The 14,079-nt window shown below is 50.0% G+C and overlaps 2 protein-coding genes across 7 annotated transcripts in view; one reads left to right on the top strand and one right to left on the bottom strand.

Moving 5' to 3' along the window:
- Positions 1-252: 252 nt before the first annotated feature.
- On the bottom strand, positions 253-1,216 carry MRPL41 (mitochondrial ribosomal protein L41). The gene has a single exon (XM_071453767.1). The coding sequence runs from the start codon at positions 925-927 to the stop codon at positions 520-522; it is 408 nt and encodes a 135-aa protein (XP_071309868.1). The 5' UTR covers positions 928-1,216; the 3' UTR covers positions 253-519.
- Positions 1,217-1,326: 110 nt separating this feature from the next.
- PNPLA7 (patatin like phospholipase domain containing 7) overlaps positions 1,327-14,079 on the top strand; it is a 133,673-nt gene continuing 120,920 nt past the window's right edge. For 4 of the 6 annotated variants that reach the window (XM_071453761.1, XM_071453760.1, XM_071453759.1 and 1 more), the window contains exons 1-9: positions 1,327-1,491; positions 2,366-2,409; positions 4,766-4,831; positions 5,518-5,605; positions 6,177-6,259; positions 8,387-8,475; positions 8,807-8,947; positions 10,257-10,416; positions 11,894-11,974. In XM_071453761.1, the coding sequence (XP_071309862.1) occupies positions 1,470-1,491; positions 2,366-2,409; positions 4,766-4,831; positions 5,518-5,605; positions 6,177-6,259; positions 8,387-8,475; positions 8,807-8,947; positions 10,257-10,416; positions 11,894-11,974 (774 nt within the window). In that variant the 5' untranslated portion in view covers positions 1,327-1,469. Of the gene's footprint in view, positions 1,492-2,365; positions 2,410-4,765; positions 4,832-5,517; positions 5,606-6,176; positions 6,260-8,386; positions 8,476-8,806; positions 8,948-10,256; positions 10,417-11,893; positions 11,975-14,079 lie in introns of those variants that run through there. The other 2 variants (XM_071453764.1, XM_071453765.1) reach the window with 2 other exon arrangements.

The following is a 14,079-nucleotide window of genomic DNA, read 5'->3' as shown; positions in this document are numbered from 1 at the left end:
ATGCAGAGCTCAGTTAGAAAAGCTGTGCCTTCCCCATCCCCACTGTGGCTGCTCCCTGAGCACAGCTCATCCTTGTGTCACTGGGGCTGCAGCACCCCCACTCCATCACAGCCCTGCCCAGCCCCGAAAATGTGGGGGTTTGAACTCCCCACACCACTGTAAGAACTCAGCTGGCAGCCCTTATTACAGACCGAGTGCTCACACACCATCCACTCATCTTCCTTCTCCCAAAGTGAACACTTCCAGTCTTAATTTAATTTTTAAAGTTTAATTCCTAAACTTTTCAGTACTTTTTCTTTAGAAACGTCATGGACTCCTCATCCTCAGAACCCCAGAGAGGGCTCTGCTCACCAGGCACATCTGTCTCCCAGAGCATCACCAGTCATGGATGGGAAATCAAACCACAGATTTCACTAGGACTCAAATCAGATATTACAGAAGAGCAAGGCAGAAGGATTTGCTTTAACGTCCAGTGACGGAGCCTGTCCCGCGTTGCCCGGCGGTATCACCGCCTGCTCCCTACCGCACGTAGTTCTTGGGGAAGAGCTGGAAGAGCTTGCCCTCCTGCGTGGGCTCGAAGCCGTACTTCTCCAGGTTGTTGGGGTCGAATGTGCCGTCCTTCACGTCCTTCTCGATGCGCGGAGCCACCAGCTGGTCGAAGAGCTGCTTGGCCGTCATGGGCGGCTCGGAGCCCTCGGGGGCGCGGTAGGACACGTAGGGCCGCAGCTTGAAGCCCGTCAGGTCGGGCACGACGAACTCGGGCACCATCTCCTTGACGAGGAGGAACTTCTTGTTGCGGGTGAGCACGCCCAGCTTCTTGGCACCGCGGCCCTTGTTGTGGCTCCGCGGGCCGCGCTTGCTGGTGAACGGCGACACGCGGTCGGCGCCGCGCACCAGCCCGCGGACCAGCTGGGTCAGCAGCCCCATGCCGGGCACCGGGGGCTCAGCGGGGCCGGAGCCGGGCCCTGCAGACACCGGGGGCTCAGCGAGCGGGGCCGGTCCCTGAGGGCAGCCGGCAGCTCAGAGAGACTGGACCAGTCCCCGCGGAATTAGCGAGTCCAGGAGAGCACCGGGGGGGCCCAGCAGAGGCGGAGCCGGTCCCTGCGAGCACAGGCACCTCCCCAAACCGCGCCGGGGCCGGGTCCCCCTCACGACCCAGAGTGGCCCCGCGGCGCTCCCGCCTTCGCACACCCCAACACCGCCCGCTCCCATTGGCCGGGCCGCGCCAGCCAATCAGCGGCGCCGATGCTGCCCCCGCGCAGCCCGCGAGCCGAACGGCTCCAGGGGGGCTTTTCCCGCCAATCAGCAGCGAGCGGCCCGCGGCTGGGCGGGGCCTGGCGCGGCCGCGCCCCCTGGCGGCAGCGGGCGGGGTCTGCGCTCGGCGCCCTTCGCCCCCGGCCCGGGGACCGCGAGCGCCGGGGACAGAGACCGGGACCGGCGCCGGGGCTGGCACCGCGACCGGCACCGGGATGATGGCGGAGGAAGAAGCAGGTGAGAGGGTGCCGGGGATCGCCGGAGCGCGGCGGCGGGACGCGGGCCTGGCGGGCTGGTGCAGCCGCACGGTGCCCCCGGCGGTCCCGGTGCCCCAGGCCCGGCAGGAGGAGTTGTTGTTGTCGTCTTGTTCGGAGCCCATGTCCCGAGCTCTGGCCTGGCGGAACCGGGCCGGGAGAGCGCCCGAGGATGGCCGGGAGAGCGCCCGGGGCTGGCCGGGAGAGCGAGCTGGGTCCGGCCGGAGGTGCCCATGAGGGTTACCCGCGGTCGGTGCCGGTCCCTGCCCGGGCCGGGTCGGGGCTGTCCCCGGTCTGTCCCCGGGCAGGGTCGGTGCTGTCCCCGGGCTGTCCCCGGGCAGGGTCGGGGCTGTGACCAGGCAGGGTCAGTGCTGTCCCCGGGCAGGGTCAGTGCTGTCCCCGGGCAGGGTCGGGGCTGTGACCAGGCAGGGTCGGGGCTGTCCCCGGGCAGGGTCAGTGCTGTCCCCGGTCTGTCCCCGGGCAGGGTCGGGGCTGTGACCAGGCAGGGTCGGGGCTGTCCCCGAGCTGTCCCCGGGCTGTCCCGTCCCGCGGGGCCGCTCCGGTGTTTGCTCTCGGTAGGAGCGGGGCTGGGTCCGGCTGGGCCGCCGGGCTCGGGGCTCTCCCACAGCTCTCTCCGTGTGGAGAGGCTCTGGGGAGCTCCTGCCTGGATCCCCGTGCTGTGGGGAAGGTTCTTCGGGAGAGTCCCGGCCCCCAGCACTTCCCTGCTGGGTTTTATTGCTCAGCACAAAGGGAGCATAAAGTTAAAAAGTTATTGTTCTCTTGTGTTGTTCAAGAGTTTGCATCGGGAGTCATCTCTTAACTCAGCCTTCTCTTTGCTTTTGTCTTTGCTCCTGCAGCTCCTCCAGACATGGATGAAGGGGAAAACATCACCAGCCTTCAGGTACAATATGTTTTGCTCTTATTTTTGGACTTACTTATTTCCCTGCGAGTGTTTCCAGAAGCTGAAAGCAGCTGTACCTAATTTGATAGCATTGGGACCATGCCTTTAGATGCTTTTACTTTGAAAGAGCCTTTCCTGCTGAGAGTATTATCCTTCCAAACTTTTGAGGATTGGTCCCATTTTATTGTGTATGTGTTTTATTTCTTGCAAACCATTTATGCTCTGCTTCATATTCTAAACTGTTTTAATAATGCTATGATTAAAATATATTAATTTTTATCCTGAAAAAGGAGGAGTTGCAGAATTCTGGCAGACTGCACTTCTTACATTTGTTTTTAATCACACATGTGAAACTCACAGACTAAAAAGGCACATGATGCTTTCCCTAGTCCTGGAAAACAAACCCCATGAGAGGAAATAGTTCTCAAACTGAAAAACACACACAATGTACTTGTACACAGTTAGCAATGTTTTGTGAAAATCCAGGTTCTGTAGTCAAAACAAGGCACGGGTGCCTCTGAGCTGTGAGGAAGCCTTGTGTTTGGGCTAATCCCAATTTTAAGCCCTTGTTTTCAGGGTTGATAAGGCTTTTTCACCCCTGCCTGCCCGGGGAATGTGTCAGTGTTTGCCTTGGACTGCAGTGAGGAGTGGTTGGACTCTCAGCAGTGCTGGGTGCTGGACCCTGGATGGGTGTGAGCTGCACTTGTGAGGCTGCATGTTTATTCACATGTTTGTGCTGATTGCTGCTCAGCCTCGAGTTCCTAAGGAAACCTGGACATCAGGAGGCAGAGAAATGCTCTTTGTGCCAGTCCATACTCTGGGCAGGTCACTGCTCATGTTCAGATGCAGGGAGGGCCCTGCAGGGTGGTCCCACAGGCGTTGCCTTCAATGAGAGGAAATTCTGAGGGTTCCTTGGCTTGGGGTGCTGAGCACAGCCCTCCTCAGAGAGGAGCTGCCCTGGTGACTTGGCTGTGACCTCATTCCTGCCCCAGGAGCTGTCACAGCAGTCACTGACACGGCTCAGGTGTCTGCACAGCTCAGCCTGGCTGCTTTGCTTCCTCTGCTTGTCCACAAGGATTGTCCAGGCTGGGAAAGATCCCCCCTGAGTCTGAGCAGGGCAATATCACACTGTCACTCGTGAAAACTTTGCAAGAACCTCGCTGGGGTTCTTGGAGGTCTGAATTTCATCTTTCCCTTCTTGCTTTTCTGTACTGAAGCCCCAGCCTGGGCATGTTTGTGTTTTATTCTTTTTCTCCATGGATTTGTTTCTCCCCTTGCAGCAGCAATGTGAGTGTCAGTTGGCAATTACTATTTTTGGTGTTATTTGAGATCATACAGGCCTGGGGAGCAGCAGAACTGTCCATGTCCCAGTGTCCCTGACACTGTCAAGGGGAAATAAATGCATTAAGTGACCAGAACAGACTTCCACCAGGAACTCTGTGTCACCAGGTGTTCTACCTGTTGCTGACACATCTTCAGCTTTTTATTTTTTCAAAATCTTGTGACTGTTCACTGCAATCCCATGAGTAATAATAGTCTGATAAAATAGTGACAGAGTTAGTTTGACTCATATTGGGAAGATAAACACTAAAGTGCTAAAGTGACCTGAGAAGGCAAAGTGAGCACAGGGATCTGTGTGAGGTGGCTGGTCTGGCAGGAGTTTCCTTTGTGCTGTAAAACTGGAATTAATTCCATCAGAGAGACCAGTTTGGTGACTTGGTGTGCTCTTCCTTTTTCTCTTGGTGGCAAAGCTGAGTTCAGCTGTCGTCCAGATCTGGAGCCAGGGGTAGGAATGGGACCTGGGCTGTGTGTAGTGCTTAATTCAAGTGCTTTTAAGGTTCAAGACTTTCAGGGGGGTGTATTTATCCTTGTACTCATGTTGTTTTCACTTGTTCCTAAGAATTGTTTTACCTTTCCCTCCTCTCTCTTAAGTTTTGGGTTGGCATTTGTGAGACTGTTTTAGGTGCCAGGTTTTATCCTGAGTGACACTGCTGGGCACAGGTGCCAGGACAGCACACCTGAGCTCATGTGCATCATCTGCTTTTTAAGTGACTTTAATATGCTGGTTTGTGACTTGTTTTCTCAGTCTCATAAAGTCCTTTGCATTCCATTCTCATCCTCGTTGTTCTGAATAATACAGAATGATTTAAAAAAGTGTTCATCTCTGTTTGACCCTGGTTTAGGCCTGAACTGACAGCAACACAAAACTTCCCTACTGATCCCTTTCCACTGAATGTTTCCCTTTGCAAAGTGGGTTATAAGTCAAAGAAAAACACAATCCAGTTGGTTGAGGTGTTTTCATGGGGACTTTTCTCCACCTGTGGGAAATTAATTTCACCTTCCTTTTTCTTGCCAGGCTGTGGTGCTGGGAGGTGGGACCCCCATCCTGCAGTTTGTGGAGGACAGGATCCAGACCACCATGGTAAAGTAGAGCTGCAAGCAGCTGGGGGTGCATCCACAGCAGCTTCTCCTGAGCTCCATGAGCTCTGCTGAGCCACTGCCAAACTCTGAGTGTTGGTTTCTTTGCTCTCACTGTGCATGAGGCAGGAATTAATTGCTGTTATTTAAAATCACAGGCTGGTTTGGGCTGAAAGGGACCCTAAAGCCCATCCAGTTCCATCCCCTGCTATGGGTAGGGACACCTCCCACTATTCCAGATGGCTCCCAGCCCTGTCCAGCCTGGCCTTGGGCACTGCCAGGGATCCAGGGGCAGCCCCAGCTGCTCTGGGCACCTGTGCCAGGGCCTGCCCACCCTCACAGGGAACAATTCCTAATTCCCAATATCCCATCCATCCCTGCCCTCCTTCATCTTGAGGCCATTCCCCTGTCCCTCCATGCCCTCACACACCCCCTGTACATTGAGTTGATCAGCTCCCAGATCTTTGGGAAGGAAAACATGGAATATTTTCCATGTGATCTTAGGACTGGTCATTGGTGCAGTTTAAACTTCTTGCATATGAGATGTTTGAATTAAAAATTAAGTATTTATGGACGTGCTTGACTTTTAGACATCTCACTGAGCTGAGTGTTCTTCAGCCCTTCAAAAAGTATGTAGTAACTTCTGAAGTTGAAAATCATTAACTTCTTTCTCCCTAAATTCCCTCCCAGCTGACTGGAATTGCAATTGGAGCTGCAGTTGCACTGTTGCTTATAGCAGTTGTTGTGTTTGTCGTGTACAGAAGAGTGAGACAGTCTAGTAAGTACTTGATAACCATGTAAGTTTTAAACCCAATTTTTCCATAAATCTTGAGTCTTTTTGTAATTTTCAGTGGTAGTTGTTTGCTGCAGAGGTGTGGTTCTTGCAGGACAGCAGCTTTAAAGGATGGAGAACTTGTGTTGGTTCCCTTCCCCAGGTGTGAGCCCAGAACTGTCACCTGCAGCACCTGCAGGTTTCATTTCTTTGGGGTGTGAGCAGTGTCAGCCTCAGGACCAGCTGTGAATTCTGCAGAGGAATTCACCCCTGCTGTGATTTCACTGTCACAGATGGAGAAATGATTGAATTAGAGGTTTCCTTGAGGAGATTAAAACTGCCCAAGCCTTCAGTGTGTTTAGAGAGCCCTTTATCTCCTCTGGGGCTGAGGTGGAGCCTCAAGGCAGCCCTGCCTGGGTCTGGCTTGGCCAGGGCTGGGCAATGAGGGATCCCAGGGTGGTTTAAATCCCAAACCCTGCCCACAGGAGCTGTTCTGGAGGCAGCAAAGTGCCCAAGCTGTGCTCAGGTGTTCTCCCAGCTGCTGCAGGGGGTTTCTGATGTGATGCTTCTGTTCCAGAGCAACTTCAGCCCCACGTGCCTCAGTACAGGTTCCGCAAGAGGGACAAAGTGATGTTCTACGGGAGGAAGATCATGAGGAAGGTGAGGGCACCTGGTGAAATCCAGTGTAAAGTTGAGAGGTGTAAAGTTTGCAACACTTCACTGGCAGAGCCTGGCCCAGGGCCTCCAGCCTGTAAATGTCACTGGGATGCTGTGGGTGTTTCAGCTCTCCTGCAGTACTGACTGCATTGCTGGTGGAGCAGCAGCAGCTTCTCTTTCTGGCCAGACCTTTCCTCTTTGAAAAATATTTGCAGCCAGTGAAGGCAGGAATAAATCAATGAATATCTAACTCCTGTATGGAATTGATTAAATATCCCAGAATCCCAGACTGGTTTTGGTTGGAAAGAACCTTAAAGCTCATCCCATTCCACCCCCTGCCATGGGCAGGGACACCTTCCACTGTCCCAGGATGCTCCAAGCCCTGTCCTGGGACACTGCCAGGGATCCAGGGGCAGCCCCAGCTGCTCTGGGCACCCTGTGCCAGGGCCTGCCCACCCTCACAGGGTCCTGGCTGTTCCCTGTGCTGCCAAGTCCAGGTGTGCACTCCCTGCACCCAACATCTGTAGAAAAATAAGGTACAGGGAAGTAACCATCCTTAGTCACCCTGTGTGGAGGAACACTTCCTCCTGTGAACTGCCCCAGCCTCTGCCTCCCACACTTCATTGAGGTGAATTCAAACACTTTGACTTAATTAGACACTGGTGGGTTTAATATTCAGTTCTGGAGCTGTTTCATTGTGTAGGAGGTGGTTGCTCCCTGAATCTTTCATGGCAGGTCAGCCTTTAAGTAGAACTTGGCCAAAAAAGCCTTCAATGAGAGGAAGTTTTGTGTGTGCAACTTCATAATTTTAATAGTCTTGATGATTTTCATGTGCAACTTCATAATTTGAATAATTTTTAACCAAGCTGTTTATATGTAATTCACATAAGTAAAGAATGCTTAGAATTCCACATGGGAAAATAATTTCAGGTAGTTTTTTGTTTGAGTTTTAGACCTTACTTTTTGCTTTTCTTCCTGAGTAAGGCAGAAAACATTACACCCAAACTGCTGTGGGTTGCACTTCCAGGGTTTTTCATAACATACCAAGATTTTATTTTCAAAAAAAAAATCCCTCCAAACTAATTAAAGATTCCTTTTGGGAGAGAAACCTTTTGCAGAGATTCAGCTCTTAGGGTGACAAATGGAAAACTGGGAATATTTTGAAAATACTTGATGAGGGGCTTGCTTGGTGTAGCAGTTGTGGTGTTTCTCCAGAGGGTGGCACCTGGGAACTAGGAAATGCAAGGAAAGGCCTTGGGTGTCACCATCACAGCCAGATAGAATCTTGGAATATCCTCAGGGAGAAGGGACCCACCAGGATCCCCCAGCCCAGCCCCTGTCCCTGCCCAGCCCCTGTCCCAGCAACCCCAGCCTGGGCATCCCTGGCAGCGCTGCCCAAAGGCTCCTGGAGCTCTGGCAGCCTCGGGGCCGTGCCCATTCCCTGGGGAGCCTGGGCAGTGCCAGCACCCTCTGGGGGAAGAACCTTGCCCTGAGCTCACAGAATTCCCAGAATTCACAGAATCACTGGGTTGGAAGAGACCTTCAAGGTCTAACCCAGCCCCAACCCCTCAGCTAAACCCTGGCACCCAGTGCCACATCCAGGCTTGTTTTAAACACACCCAGGGATGGGGACTCCACCACCTCCCTGGGCAGCCATTCCAGAACTTTATCACCCTGTCTGTAAAAAACTTTTTCCTAATATCCAGCCTGAATTTCCCTTGGCACAGCTTGAGGCTGTGTGCTCTGGTTCTCCAGCTGACCTGCCCTGGCCCAGCTCCAGCCACTCCCTGGCTCCTGTCCCTGTCCCAGAGCAGAGATCAGTGCCTTACTCCCCTTCCTGATGCTGAGTGTTCCTGAATGAGAACCACAGCTAGGAATTCTTCTCCTCTACCATCCATTAGCACTGTAGTAGTTGATTGGTAAAATCAAAATATACTTTACTTGCTTTATCTAAAGGAAGTGATCCTGAAGTAGATATTCCAATCCTCCAAGGTGTTACATGAGCTCTTCACTCTGCTCACACTAATGGCTGGTAAATGTGTTGGTGCCTCAGCAGGGTTGGAATTAGCAGGCTGGTTTTTTTTTGTTTTGGGGTTTTGTGACTGTTTTTGTGTCCATATTCCCCGCTAGGTTACAACTCTTCCCAACTCTCTGGTTGGGAACACCGTCCCTCGCCAGCGGATGCGGAAACGGGCAAAGGTTTTATCTCTGGCTAAAAGGTACCTGGGACTTTGGGAAGGGGAAAATTCACATCATGGGGGCTGGTTTGGGGTTTTTGTGGAACTTATCCCTAGCAGAGCCCTTTTCTGTAGCTGTTGGTTTTTCCCAGTCCTGTCAGCTGTGGATCAGCTGGGAGGTTTGCTGGACTGGGATGGTTGTGGTGAGGAGGGGCAAGAGGGTGGGATGTTTGAGCTAATTGATAATGTGTAACTTGGGATGGTGGATTTTAATACTTACTATATGCTTATTTAACATTTCCTATTAGTAAAAATCTAACATTTCCTATTAGTACAAAAGAGGGAGCATCCTGAACTTCCTTTTTCCTTTTAGGATTCTGCGTATTAAGAAGGAATGTCCAACTCTGCAGAGGAAAGAACCTCCTCCTTCTTTGCTAGAGGCAGATCTGACTGAATTTGATGTCAAGAATTCCCACTTGCCATCAGAAGTCCTGTACATGCTTAAGAATGTCAGGTAATGTTAAATGGAAAGAGAAATTTAGAGTTTGGTTTTGATGGATGTTCAGGTGATGTGAATATTTGACAGTTTGTGTCAAATCTTGGATTTTACAATTGCATGGTCAGAATCCTGAGGAGGTTGACTGAAATTCATCAGAGCATAAGGACAAAATGAATGACTTTTAATTTTCTATAAATGTTAAGAAAATAGATGAGTTTGTTTTAAAAATTAAAAAAAGAGATGGGGGAAGAAAAAGGAAGTAGCTTAGTTGTCTCAGCTTGGGAATAGTGCTAATAAATGTGTTCTAACATGAACAGATCTAGTGCATCCTAAAACTTCTGTTTAGGCTGTATCAGGCAATTTTTTTTTTATACAGAAAAGCATCATAATTGGTAAATGTTAATTGGATACCATATTGACAGCTCCCTGGGCTGCAGGATCTTTTACCTCTCTGCCTGAAAAGGTTGCAAATAAATCAAAGTCAACTTAATCCCCACAGCTCTTTGGCAGACTAAGAAGAAGGGTTGGTCTTTATGGCCCTTCAGCAAGGGGTTAAATTGCTGACACAGCAAAGAGGAGATCTTCCAATCTGTAATTTTGGTTTTGCTTGTGGATGTTCATTTTTCCTCCCAGTTGTGATATAATATAGTCCTGAAGGTCAGTCATTCTCAAATAAAAATGCTATTTCAGTCATCTGAACTTGCTGCTGTGAAATTATGGTCTCCTATGACTAATTGATATTGCAGTAGGATTTGATGGATTGATCCTGATAAATGTGAGCTGTTGGAGCTCTGTACAGAGTGATCAAGTGTGAAACTCATATTTCTCTCTGCCTGGCAGTGACTGACTGGAGTCCAGGTGCATGTTACCAGCAGGAGATGGAATATTCCAAACTTGCAATTCCATGCAGATGACAGGAGCTTTTCCCTCTTTTCAGTATTTCTCCATTGTCCTGCTTCCATTGGCAGGGCAGCTGCACTTAGAGAGAGGGGAAGTTCCTGGGGTGACTTTTCTCACAGAGTGTGTGTATCTGGCTGGTTTTTATTTTTATCCCCCTTCACAGGCCATGCTGGTGTTTGCTGGAGGAAGTTTGGCTGTCTTTCCTTCTGAGCCTGCATTCCTTGGAGGGTTCCTCCAAAGGAGCCCCAGCATTTCCAGCTCTGTGTTTCCTGCTGCTCTTGCACCTTATTTTGGGGAGCTCTTTGGTGCTCCTTCCTTGCAGCTGTTCCTCTGCTCCTCTCGGCTGGAGCTTTGCTAATTTAGGAAGGGTTTTCCAAAGGCTGTGGTGATTTCAGGTTTTGCCTTTGCATTTTCTTTGCTGCAGGGTCCTTGGGCACTTTGAGAAGCCCCTGTTCCTGGAGCTGTGCAAGCACATGTTCTTTGTGCAGCTGCACGAGGGCGAGTACATCTTCCGTCCCGGGCAGCTGGACGACAGCATCTACGTGGTGCAGGATGGAAAGCTGGAAGTTTGCATCCAAGAAAGTGTAAGAACCTGTTCAAACTCAGATGTTTGTTAGTTCTTATCTGTCTTACAGTCTCACAAGCTGTGAGTTCTGCAGTACTTTAACAAGGTAATAAATGGAGATGTATCTCTCTCTCTACAAGGTCTTTTAAGGATAAACTGTCCAATTAAGAAATTACCCTAAATTATTTTTACTTTTAACCCAATAACCAACTACCCATGCCCTGCAATGTGGACTTTTTTATCCAATTACACAAAACCACCCAAACCCATGAAGAAGGTGAAGAAGAAGGACCAGCCTCCACCCTAAACTCTCCATCTTGCCTTACATATATTACTGTATTCTAAAACCTTCAACTCTGAGTTTTCCACCATGTGATATTACACACTTCTGTCACACTCCACACTCATAATCCCAGTTCTGTCATTCAGTTTTGGAAGCCTTCTCCATGGCCTTAGGTCAAATGCAGTGTTCTCTTGTGGGTCAGTGCCTGTCAGCACAGAAAGTCTGAAATTCTCAGCATCCAGGGTTCCAACAAGAACCCACTGCTCTGCACTTCCTGAGAGAAATCTGTTGGCACAGCAGATAGGCTGGCATGAATCATTAAGCATTGATTAAACTTAGACATGTGAATCACAGTGGTTTAGGAGGGATTAATCCCAGCTCTTTGGGGCTGTGGTATTTGTAAAGATCAAGGTTTGCAGCAGTCCCTCGTGTCTCAGATGAGAGAGCAGAACACAAAGCTGATGAGGCAGCTGGAATTATCCTCACACAGGAGATGCAGAAGTTGTTGAGGGAAGACAGGGAACAAGATGGGCTTGGAAACATTCACCTTTTAAAGGTCATTACAGAAAGGATTTGGGCACAGAGAGCAGGAGAGACCAGGCTCACCTCAGAATAGTCCAGCAGGAGTCAGTGGGTTTGTCTGGGAGGTGAAAGAGTCAGATTGACTTTTGGGTAGATGGGAAAAAAGATGATCATTTGTTTTCCATGTGGGTCTCAAAATGTTGAGCACCAGTCCCTTCTGATGTCAATGTCATCCCTTCTGCCAAGTTAAATTTTTAATTTTTACCTTCATCCTGACTGAGCTTTGAGTTTAACTTTTGGATGCAAGCAGTTTTCCAGTGCCTGAAAGTTTAGTGGGCTTGTGTTTGGAGTTTATGTCAAATTTGCTGATTTCTGTGTATTTTTACATTTTGCTGCTCCTGTTTTGTACAACCTCTTGAGAGGTCACCCCTCAGTAAAGGGAGCTCATTGGGCCTCTGTGTTTTGTTGGTGTTACATAGCAAAGACAAGCAGATCACAACATCCCTGGAAAAAACTGGCTCATAGTTTCTTTTAATTTATCACTTCTAGAAAGCTGGTTTAAAACTCCATGTTGGAATTAGCACAACTGCATCAAAGCAGAGAGAAAAGAAGCACCTGAGCTTTCTGAAATGCTGCTGGTTTGCCCAAATGCAGCTGTGAGGCTGCAGTAATGCTGTGTGTGTGCTTGCAGGATGGAACAGAGGTGGTGGTGAAGGAGGTGCTGGCAGGGGACAGCGTGCACAGCCTGCTGAGCATCCTGGATGTCATCACGGTGAGTCCTGGCAGGGCACATCCCTGCTGCTCCCACTGAGCTGGCTGGGGCAGCAGCCCTTGGGCATTCCTAGGGAAGAATCAGGATGCAAAATGGCTTTTTTGATAATTCTCCTCCTCTCAGGCCTTTGCAAGAGTAAGCTGAGCTTGGTAGTGTGGAGGGTGCTCGTGAAATGTGTGCTTGACTGGCTGCTTCTGGTTGGCAGGAGGATCTGAGTGATCCCTTTGTGTCTGGAAAACTCAGATCACAAAGGGATCTGAGTGATCCCTTTGTCTCTCTTCCATTTGCTCAAATCACAGCTCAGGCATGTCAGGAAAATTAATCCACAAACATCAGAAGTTTATGTCCAAAAAGGAGACAGAGGAGTCCTTTTACTTTATTTGAATAAAGGCAGAGGCCATGGGGCATTCCCCTGGGATCTGTCAAATTTTTGGAGGATGCCCCCTCCTTTTTACCCCAATTTCCCAGCCACATTTCCCTTCTCTCTTTCCCCACTGGCTGAGGTACTTGAGAGGTTCAGACTTCCCAATACACCTGATAACAGAGATTTCCCTCTAATGTATAACCCTCCCTTTTCATTTTTAATTCTTACAGAATTTAGGGGTTTTTCTTCCCCATTGTTTCTTTTATCTTTCAATGTCTAATTTCATTTATCAGCAAACCTAAAATTTATTTGTAAAAGCAAATATCTTTTTCCATTCATCAATCAGTGGAATCCTTCCCATTGTTTCTTTTATCTCCCAGTGCTGGTTTTATCTACCAGCAGCCCCACAGCTTGTTTGGAAAGACAAATCTGCTATTCCTCTCAGGCAGGAGCAGGACCAGGTTGAGGCCCAGCAGTCCAGGCTTTTACATGTTTGATGAGTTGCTAATGAATTTGGTTTTATTTAGTCTAATGAAAACAAATCTGACAGTTGTTAGTACTGTAATTATACTGTGAAACCAGTTGATGGATTTGTTTTGTTTTGTAACATCAGTGGTGCTGGTGGCCAGCTGAGGGCTGTGCTCTTTGGCAGGGGCCAGGATGAGCTGAGTGCTGATCCTACTCAGTGCAAAATTGGTGGATTTGGTTTCAGTTGGAATTAGACTGATGGTTTTGCTGAAATCACTTTAGGAATACCTAAATGGAAGGAATTGAATTCAACATCTTTGATAATACCCAAGCCCTGAAGGTGTTTTCCTGAAGGATTTTGGCAGGATGGGATTTCAGAGGATGAAGATAAATCTAGTTACTAAGCTGTTCGTGTTTACCTTGTGCCATGTTTCTGCCATGCTTGGCTGTTGCTGTTCATCAAAAGGTGCCATTGCTGTGTGTGTGAGGAGCTGCATGGCCAGCCCAGAGGGTGCTGGGGAATGGTGCTGCAGCCAGTCAGCAGTGCTGTCCCTCAGCCTTTGTGCTGGGGCCAGTTCTGTTCAATATCTGTGTTGATGACATGGATGAGGGGATTGAGTCTTCCATTAGTAAATGTGCAGATGACACTGAGCTGGGAGCTGTGTCCATCTGTTGGAGGGTAGGAGGGCTCTGCAGCTCTGCAGGGAGACCTGGAAGGGTTGGAGGGATGGGCAGAGTCCAATAGGATGAAGTCTAATAAGTCCAAGTGCCCAGTCCTGCATTTTGGCCACAATAACCCCCTGCAATGCCAGAGGCTGGGGGTGCTGTAGCTGGACAGTGCCCAGGCAGAAAGGGACCTGGGGGTGCTGACTGACCATGAGCCAGCAGAGTGCCCAGGTGGCCAAGGAGGCCAATGGCTCCTGGCCTGGGTCAGGAATGCTGTGGCCAGCAGGAGCAGGGAGGTCCTTGTGCCCCTGTGCTCAGCACTGGTGAGGGCACACCCTGAGTGCTGTGCCCAGCTCTGGCCCCTCAGCTTGGGAAGGAAGTTGAGATGAGAGCATCCAGAGGGGGCAGCGAGGCTGGAGAGGGGCTGGGAACACAAACCCTGTGAGGAAGCCCTGAGGGAGCTGGGGGTGCTCAGCCTGGAGCAAAGGAGACTCAGGGGTGCCCTCATCACTGCACAGCTCCTGAAAGGTGCCTGTGCTCAGCTGGGGCTGGGCTCTTTCTCCAGCAGCACTGACACAACCAGAGCACACAGCCTCAAGCTGTGCCA

Source organism: Agelaius tricolor, unplaced genomic scaffold (assembly GCF_023055355.1).
Source record: "Agelaius tricolor isolate 1412-34295 unplaced genomic scaffold, bAgeTri1.0.p SCAF_37, whole genome shotgun sequence".
Taxonomy (NCBI): Eukaryota; Metazoa; Chordata; class Aves; order Passeriformes; family Icteridae; genus Agelaius; species Agelaius tricolor.
The sequence above is the reverse complement of the archived record's forward strand: the minus strand, read 5'-3'. Positions and strand labels throughout refer to the sequence as shown.

Excerpts from the sequence above, each read along its gene's own strand:
- MRPL41 (XM_071453767.1), bottom strand. The coding sequence starts at position 927 with ATGGGGCTGCTGACCCAGCTGGTCCGCGGGCTGGTGCGCGGCGCCGAC.